Raw genomic sequence first — 9,707 nt, forward strand, 5'->3', positions numbered from 1 at the left:
ACACATTTCATTACCAGACAGATGCTCAGTGTGGTGAATTGTTCCTGGAGTTTCCTGTGACTGTGTTTCTCTCTGCTGAGAGCTTCATCAAAGCTGCTCCCTACACAGTTAACACTTTCATTATCTGAAAGAGAATGAATTATGGACACTTCAGTGTCACAAGGACAAGAAGTGACCGTTCCCTTCTTCCAGAGTGGAGCTACTGTGTTGGAGAAATGTAAAGGTCGGTTCAGTTCTCTGTCACAGCTGAGCAGGTTTAACAGCTCGCTCTCTGCTGTCACCTATCAGCTGGAATGTGTCCCACATATCTGCTGCTGGACAAACGCTGTGCTGGGATCAGACTGTGTGCTGGAGCAGGTTAGTGTGACAGGGCAGATTGTCCGTTGGGATGATTTTCCACATCCTGCTTCTCTCATTGTACGTTGAACAGTCAGTGACAGTGTGAAGACTCCTTCTGGCAGCAGATGAATTTCTTCTGACATAAAAACCTGTTTCTCTCCTGCTGTCATCATCTGCTCATGACGAGGCAAAGACACAGTAATTAAACCTCTGATCTGAAAAGACACAATTACACCACAATTAGTTCACTGTTATCTGCTTTCTATAGTTTCATCCTCACTGACTGGTTACCTTCCAGAGAAGAATGCTGTCACAGTGTGAACATAAATGAACGTATCTAACAGAGAGAAATATAAAAGTATCCGTCAGAATATGATGAGATAGTAGTTTTAGTCACAGCTTCTGAAGTAAGCGAGGTGTCCTCTCTCAGTCTGTCTCTCTGTTCTGGCTTCTTAAACAAAGCTTGATAAGCGGTGGCAGTTATTTATATGGTAATTCACCAGAGAAACACATCACACACACTCAGGATGCAGTAGAATGGAAATGAGACTCTGTGGCTCCATATGTGGCTGTGTGTGTTCAAGTGTGTGTTGTGGCTAAATTCACATTATACTAACATCATGTTGACTCTCAGGACCGTCAGGAGACTTGTTATGTATCAGATGTACGGCTGTGTACAGGGCTGCGTATGTCACATGTTGGGTCCAGTCCAGCGTACGCCGCCTCACAAACTCTCCACTCGGTAACTGAAGCGATCCAGTAATCTGGACACTAAACAGCTGTGAGCTACAGCCAATGGGACGTGGAGAGGAGACAGCAGAGGAAACAGTGCCGCTTTGCTCCAGAGTCAGATCTCAACAGGAGGAGGAACAGCACCGAGCCTCGTTACATAGACCATCAGCTGGTGGACTGGTGCTGTAGCAGAGAATACTGACAGGATCGATCTGTGAGGTATTTCATGATTAGACAGGAAGAGTCACACTTACATGGGAACAACTCAACACAGCAGCATGTTTTAATTTGCAGGTTATTTCAGAGATTGTCTTTTGCTCTGAAACAACTGGACAGAAAACTACAGGACTGCAGCTGCTGACTCACTGTCATGGTGATCCAACAAAATGCCCCATCATCATCTTTCAGTCAAGAGCAGGTACAAGAGCAACGTTTCCTTTTCTAAACACTGAACATATTCAGTAGCGTCGGTCACAGAAACTCTGTTCTGTCTCTCACTTTGTCAAAGGAGCTGAATCTATTTTCCTTATCAGTCAGACAATAAGCTGGGAGGAAGAAAAGAACTGAGCGAGTGGAGGATGACATCCATAAAAGATGAGGAAGGTGCTAAAATGGATTCAAACAAAAGCTTGGAATCTGGAGACTTAATGGACCTCCTGAGTAGAGATGACAGGAGAGGTGGACAGATCGGAGAGGGAAGGAAAGATAAAGACAGATAAAAGGAAATGTGGAGGAGGAAGAAAGAGGAAAAAGAGAAAAGATCAGAATGATTAGAGGAAACAAGACAGGTCTGTAGAGAGAAAACAACATTTTTTAACCTCACTTCTCCGGCTTCATCTTCGGCCACTCCAGGGCTCTGCTGGATTAAATGTATTCAGAGCTGCTTTCAGTGAATAATTCCACTTCAGCTCCACCAGAGAGGACGAGACATCCAGACTGCATCACATATCTGACAGTTTAACAGCAGACCAAAGTCCTGTTGAGAAATCTGCAATTTCATCACAGCTGCAGGAATAATCACTTGGTTGTCACAGTAATAAATGAGCCTTTTACTCTTTATTCAAACACAGTGCTAAATGATCTCATGTCACACACTGACTTCCAGACTTCTGTCACTGATAACATGATGTGTGCAGGTGGATCCAGCTCAGTGCTGGTTGACAGAGGCAGCTGAAGTCCTCCTCCTGGGTTACCAAGTAACGTCATGTATGTATGTGATGTAAGTTCAGTACGTAGGTTAAAATGAGTCAGTGTTGACTTTGGTTTCACACAGGACATCAGCAGTGATCATATGCCGACTTTGTCACTTGTTACACTCCATCGTCTGATTTCTTTCTTTGCGACTACGGCCACTAGAGGTCACGTCTAACAATGAACATGAACACGGGCGTTCTGCTGCTTGCACTAATGTAAACCTTCATACAGTCTCATTAATGAGCTGATGATCAGTGAGTCATGTTGTTAATCTGCTGTCAGAGAGGTTCAGTAAGAAGATGTAGATCAGTCGGGCGTCTCGTATCTCTTCAGGATGTGAAATAAATAAATGAACTTTACTCGACTGAATGAGAAGCTTCACTGTAGTTCACTCCATGTGTGGTCTGAGGTTTTAAGAAAATACATTTAAGACAAGATTAACCAAAACTTGTCTGGACCTCAAAGCTTTAGAAGTCATCTTGAAATAAGAACATATGACATCAGAATAAGAGAGCTTCAGGCCTGCTGTGCTCCCATCAGCCTGCAGGCTGCACTGTGTTGTATGATGCATCAGTCCTGCTCTGACCTCTGACAGTTTGATTGTGTGATGCAGCAGAGACTTTCTGTCTGCATGCAGTCAGGACTCTCTGTGTGCTGTGTTAGTATGAAGTCTTGGTGTCAGTCACACCTGAGAGTGAATGAAGGCTGTGGAGCTGCTGCCTCACTCTGCTGCTGCTGCTGCTGGAGCTCTGACTTCTCTCTCCTCAGTCTGCTCTCATCCTGTGACTTTCAAACAAAATCACACAGAAACAAAATCACACGCGGTGAAAACTAAATCTACATTTGATGCTCTCTGTGTGAAGAGTCTCAAGTTTCCTGTCATGTCTGTAAAATTCATCCTTATTGTTGAGTATTGTCGTACAGAAGGATGTGAATTGAAGCGGCAGATGTTTTCCTGTATTTTCTGCTGCACATAAATGACCTCTGACCCTCTCTGTGTGAAATAAAACACACACACACATCCAATTTATATCTGGTGTGTTGACATGTGTGCCGACCAACAACAACAGCCTCCTACATAGTTCAACACTCTGATAAAATGTGTCGCTGCACCGAGACATCAGCACTATGAAATCAGATTTCATAGTTCTCCAGATCTCAAGGTTACCAACCCACTGTGTGTTTGTGTGTGTGTTTGTGTGTGTGTTTGTGTCGGCGTCACTGTGTCTGAAAGTGTTTGTGAGTCTCTGCTGTGACATGATTTACTGTTGTGCTGATGTAAAGTGGCTAGAAATGTAATTCAGTGATGATTTTAGCTGCTGAAAATTCAACTCAGAGAGGAACAATCTGAATTTCAGTTTGAGGTGAGAAATGGAGAATAGTCATGATACTGAGAGAAGTTCAGTGAGTGTCTGCTGGTAGAAATGATTGTACAGATAAATATAGATGATTTAATTATTAGAAAATAAATCAAAACCATTTATACAGACACATGTCACAAAACAAAATCACTGAGTACAATCTAACATGTTGAGGAGGTAAACTAAAGCAGTGGAGTGTTATTCTGTCCACAGTGACACAGAATTACTGACAATTCAGACATTTTGAGGACGGCACTTCAAGATGTTCATGTCAGGTTGAAGGACTGTGTTGACATTCAGTTCTTGCAGCATTAAATTCATATTTCAGGAACATATTTGTGTGTCTCGAGTTGTATTAATGTTGGTCCTCTGTTTGTGTTCAAATTCATTACATGTTCATTATATTCTGACAAGTAATAATAAGCAGCCTCCATCAGCCTGTCAGTGAAGGTGTCACTCATTAATCACATTAAAGAGAAAAGAAACAAACACTGAGCCTGAAATGAAATGCTTTTCATCAAATCTCAAATCTCTACCTGTTTTGTTAAATTAAAACATTCTTGTATGAATAATAAAAAAGAAATTAAGTTAAAGTAAAGAAACCACATCCCTCAGAGGAAACAGTGGATAGTACTTTCACTACACATAATGTACTTTTCTCTGTGTGAATGTTTCCAACTTCAAATCTCTAAACGTCAAATCTCCTCCTGAACTGCTTGTTCATGTTTGAGCCCATGACAGCTGAAAAGAGATTCACATCAGATCTCAGTGTTAACTATCTGAGCTTTGCTCACACTCTGCAGCACAAATCAAACTTCTCACAGTCAGAGAGCTCTCACAGTCTGAAGATCTGACACCACAGGTACGCCGTGACATCACAGGAAGAAACCACTGACAGTAAATGTGGCTCAGAACACGTTGGGATTGTTGACAGTCATTTATACAATAAAATGCTGACTGCAGCACATCGGAGTTTATAGTGAAAACGCTGATTTTCCTTCAAGTCTTGTGTTAATGTCATTTAGTTTTAGTTTGGAGGGTCAGTGGGATCAAACAAGAGAGATCATATTTCTGAATATTGAGAACGACGTGTCCCTGTGCAAAGTGAACAGGATGCATCACAAAGTGATTCAGAGCCTGTTTCAGGCCATTTGGTGTTGATTTGTATCTATTTGTAATGACACTTTTTTTTAAAAAAAAAATCTAGATCAGTCACTGACTTTAGTGAATGACTGAAGGTTAGACTTGAAATAGAAATTCCACCAAAATCCAATAAAATCGGGTCTTTCCCATTCAACTAGTATCAGAAGACATTGCAGCATTGATTTTGAGTCAATATATCAAATGACCTGGAAGCTATTGAAAAAGACGTCTCTCTATCCAAAGTGAATTTTGTGTCAACTGTTCAAATTCCAAAAATCTTCGTGCAGAAAGTGTTTAGGAGTGCAGGGTTGGAGGCAGGCCTGTGAATGGGATGGGATGGATAGGAATTGTTCCTGTGTGTTGTGTTTAGTTGTCCACCACTGGCTTGATCTTTCAAGTGTGCGTGTGTGTGTATTTGAGATTGGGGGGATTTCTTCTGGATTTTCTGACCGCTCAACACTTGTTCACACACACATTCAAACACTGATGGTGGAGTCCGCCATGCAAGGCATAAGAGTGAGAGAGTATGTATGGACGTAATTGTGATTAGTTTGTACGTATCAGTGAGAATGTATGTATGAAAATGGTAAATGGTCTTCTATTTTTATAGCCCTTTTTCCAAACTTCTGATACTGTTGTGAAGCTCAAAATGCTTGTTATACTCACCCATTAACGCACAGTTAGTTGACATCACAGTCTACGTCAAAGCAAACATCACAAACAACATCACAATCAACATCATACTCAACCTCACAGTCAAGATAAGTCTATATCAAAGTCAACATCACAATCAACATCACAGTCAACATCAAAGTCTACATCACAGTATACATCACAGTCTATAGCACAGTCTACATCAAAGTCAACATCACAGGCTACAACACAGTCTACATCAAAGTCATCATTAAAGGCAACATGAAGGTCTACGTCACAGTTTACATCACAGTGTACCTCAAAGTCAACATGACAATCAGCATCACAGTGTACCTCAAAGTCAACATCACAGTCTATGTCAACTGTCAACATCACAGTCAACATCACAGTTTACATCACAGTCTACAACACAGTCTATATCAAAGTCAACATCAAAGTCAACATAACAGTCAACATCAAAGTAAAAATCAAAGCCTACACCACAGTTTACATGACAGTCTACATGACAGTCTACATCAAAGTCAGCATCAAAATCAACATCACAGTCTACAACATAATCAACATCACAGTTTACATCACAGTCTGCATCAGTGTCTACAACGATGTCAAACTCAAAGTCTACAACACAGTCAACATCACGGTCTACATCACAGTCTACATCAAAGTCAACATCACAGTCTACAACACAATCAACATCACAGTCTACATCAAAGTCAACATTACCGTCAACATCACAGCCCACATCAGAGTCAACATCAAAGCCAACATCAAAGCCTACATCACAGTCTACATCACAGTTGATATTAAATTCAACATCACAGTTTACTTCAAAGTCAACATCACGATCAATGTCAAAGTCAACATCACAGTTTACATTAAAGTCTACATTAGTGTCTACATCAAAGTCAACATCACAGTCGCCAACATCACAGTTTACATCACAATCTACCTCAACGTCAACATCACAATCAACATCACAGCCTACATCAAAGTCAAAATCAAAGCCAACATCAAAGCATGCATCACAGTCTACATCACAGTCAACATCACAGTCTAAATCAAAGCCAACATCAGTCTAGCTCAAAGTCAACATCACAATCAACATCACAATTAACGTCAAGGTCAACATCAAAGTCAACATCACAGTCTACAACACAGTCATCATCACAGCCTAAATCAAAGTCAATATCAAAGCCAGCATCAAAGCCTACATCACAGTCAACATCACAGTCATCATCAAAGTCAACATCACAGTCAACATCACAGTTAACATCACAGTATACCTCAAAGACAAAATCACAATCAACATCACAATAAACATCAAAGTCAACATCACAGTTAACATCACAATCGACATCACAATAAACATCAAAGTCAACATCACAGTTTACATCAGAGTCGACATCATAGTTTACATGACAGTCTACATCAGAGTCAACATCAAAGGCAACATCAAAGCCAACATCTCAAAACTCTTGTGTCTTCAGGTCTCCTGTCACAAAATGACAGTTTCTATTGAGATGAACAATTGGATCACTTTTAAATGATTCACTGTGTCTTTTCTCAGTATTAATCAGTGTTGTTCAGTCTGGGATTTCTTCCTCCACTCAGCGACATTTGAAGCCAATTCATGATGGGAAGTTAACAAAACTGATAAATGAACCAGTTTGGTTTGATGCCACATAATCAGCAGCGCTGTGTATTGGATCTTCTAGCTGGCAGCTGGTTGTGGCGGCTGGTGCAGCACTCAGCAGTATGTTAACAAAGGGACGCCACAGAAGCTCTTTATTCCTGCTGTATATGTGTTTACATGTGTAGAGAAGGTTAGCAGTAGAAGGGCAGATGCCACTTGTGAAAAAAATATGTTTGTGATGTTAAATCCAGTGGTCTGATTTAAAGTTGTTCTGCATCGTTTCTTCTGTCATATGTTGATCTTGTCGTGGCTCCACCGATAAAGCTGATCCAGCCCACGTCTATTACGTGACCTCACTTCCTGTCCAACTCAGTGGCGGTTCGACACTGAATTACTCCCCGGGCGAGACTCACGCCGAGAGAGAGAAAGAGAGAGAAAGAGAGAGAGAGAGATAGATGAGAAACGCACCTGAAGGTTCGTGCTGTGGAGAAGCAGACGTACAAGGAGATGTTTCTGGAGACATGGATAGGTGCTCTTCCTCAATGACAGGGACCATTTCAGAAGAGGCCTGAGTAGCTGATGAGGTTGATGGCTCCTCCTCATCCTGTGTAATGGGGGTGGTGGGTGGCTCATCTTGAGCAGTGGCAGAGGATGCTCCAAAATATTTCAGAAGTGCCGCTGAAAATGCAGTTGAAATGCTCATCAACAGGCTATAACTAAGCACTTACAAAACATCCAAAAATGCAAATTTCATAAAAATGCCCTTACATGCTAAATGTCTGATCATATATTAAATTAGGTCACTGCTTCGAATTCTATGCTTTGCACACTATGACTAATGTATTGTGGTTAAACTTTCCTTTGTCACGACATGGAGTTGTAACGTTATCAAATGGCAAGTGTTCCGTCTTTGAAACTTTGTTAACATTACATGAGAAAATTGCATTGGCTACAGGCCCAACGTTAACCGAAATGATCTAAATAAATAATTGCTGTACTTTTAACAGTTTAGTTGCAAAGCATAATCGAATGGTGAAGTAAACTGTCAGGTTTGTTAAAATCGAATTATTATTTTATAGGCTAAGCATAGCAAATAACAAAGCAAGATGGCTAACAAACGTTTAAGTTATAGCCTAACATTACTAACGTTAACCTTAACGTTAGCCCTTGATACTGTTATCATAGACAGGATATTGCATACCTTTATCCTTTGCTCGTTTCTCCTCTTCTTCTTTTCTTTTTTTTCTGAACTGGGCACCTGATGGCTTTGACCGCTTTCTGTCCATCTCTGTGTTTATTTGGCAGGGCAATCCACAAATTCCCATCCCCCAACATTGGCACTCGCGACCAAAAGTCAAGACCAAACCAATTCACCTGGGTGACCTCTGAATCGCCTTGGCACCTATTTTTATTAGTAATTTCTCACGATTCATAAAAGGTGCAGGATTCATGGCCTGCATTCATAACATTATGAATGAGTTTTGCTTTGTTTGGAAGAAAGTCAAGGTGTGACTGGCAACTAATTACATTATAATATTGTACTATAAACGGACCCCCCCACCCTCACCCTTTACATTGTGTTTCATTTAAAAGACCCAGAGGTGAACTGTCCCCCCTGAACCCCTCCCCTTGGCCTTTCCCAGCATCTCTGTGCAGTGTGCATAATGCGTCAACTTCTAGGGGCGCCTGCAGCTGCAGGGGGCGCTAATTTGCCAATTTCTCAAACAGGCGATATTGATAATGGAAAACCGTTTTGCGGCGCCTATAATTTTTGTTTTTTTTTAAGCGGTCGTGCCGCCCCATACGTTATGGAAAAGACATGCCGCCCTGGGCGGCTGCCCGGTTCGCCCATGCCCAAAACCGCCACTGGTCCAACTCGAAGGATGTTGTTCAGGGCATCGACACTTTGATGCTGGTTGCCTGCCAGCATCAGTCAAGCATGATACGAGAGAGAAACACAAGACATGCTGATGAGAAACAGGGAGAGAAAAGAGAGTCAGAAAGAGGAAGAATATTTGTCCTCACGTCTTCTCTTCTGTCTGCTTCTGTGATTAAATGTTGGCAGTAATGAAGCTCTCCAGACTGTAAATATTTCAGCTCTGCGAGGAAATGTCAGTGTTTGGTGATGAAGTTGTGACAGAAGCCGCTCAGTTGGACTGAAATGATGAAATCAGGTGGAGTGAGAAAATACATCGGGTGTTCAGAGGCGATGCTGCATCAGAAGTTTCCTGTTCGTCACTTTGTGGAGTTCAACTGTTTCTATTCTCCGTTTATGGATGCAAGAATTTTCATTGTATCTCATCTGAACAGGTTACAGTCGTTTCAGTTGCAGTGATTCATCTCATGACTCTGGAGTCAGAGTGATACTGTTGCTGAGTGTTTGGATGAGCAAAGATTCTGCTTTATTCAGTTTAAATTATCACCACTTAACCTGTGTGTTTCTGGCTCTGCTGTATTTTAAGCTCTATCTGCTTTTTTTACATCTGTTCTTCTTGTGTGTGTGAATTATTCCTCTCAGACAGCAACATAAGAAAAGAGCAGACAGGAGGAAGAAATCTCTCTTTGTGTTAGTTTTGTGTTTTCTCAAAACAGCAGAATTAAGATCTGCTGTGATGACTGATGTGATAGATTTGTGGGTTTGCTCAGGAATA

The 9,707-nt window shown here is 41.3% G+C and overlaps 1 protein-coding gene and 1 long non-coding RNA gene across 3 annotated transcripts; one reads left to right on the plus strand and one right to left on the minus strand.

The window, feature by feature from the left end:
• Positions 1–136: 136 nt before the first annotated feature.
• On the minus strand, positions 137–2,045 carry LOC119012051. Its single transcript, XR_005072347.1, has 5 exons — positions 1,895–2,045; positions 1,438–1,727; positions 957–1,283; positions 631–676; positions 137–554 (listed from the first exon to the last, which is right to left on the minus strand). It is a non-coding gene; the product is annotated as an uncharacterized LOC119012051 (long non-coding RNA).
• Positions 2,046–2,084: 39 nt separating this feature from the next.
• LOC119012019 lies at positions 2,085–9,479 on the plus strand. 2 transcript variants are annotated; one of them, XM_037085467.1, is made up of 2 exons: positions 2,085–7,246; positions 7,381–9,479. In XM_037085467.1, the coding sequence occupies exon 1, from the start codon at positions 5,779–5,781 to the stop codon at positions 6,478–6,480; it is 702 nt and encodes a 233-aa protein (XP_036941362.1). In that variant the 5' UTR covers positions 2,085–5,778; the 3' UTR covers positions 6,481–7,246; positions 7,381–9,479. The 2 variants fall into 2 exon arrangements, with proteins under 2 accessions (XP_036941362.1, XP_036941363.1); XM_037085468.1 differs by having other exon boundaries at positions 2,085–7,176.
• The last annotated feature ends 228 nt before the right edge of the window (positions 9,480–9,707 follow it).

This window comes from Acanthopagrus latus, chromosome 2 (assembly GCF_904848185.1).
Source record: "Acanthopagrus latus isolate v.2019 chromosome 2, fAcaLat1.1, whole genome shotgun sequence".
NCBI lineage: Eukaryota > Metazoa > Chordata > Actinopteri > Spariformes > Sparidae > Acanthopagrus > Acanthopagrus latus.

Excerpts from the sequence above, each read along its gene's own strand:
- LOC119012019 (XM_037085467.1), top strand. The coding sequence starts at position 5,779 with ATGTCAACTGTCAACATCACAGTCAACATCACAGTTTACATCACAGTC.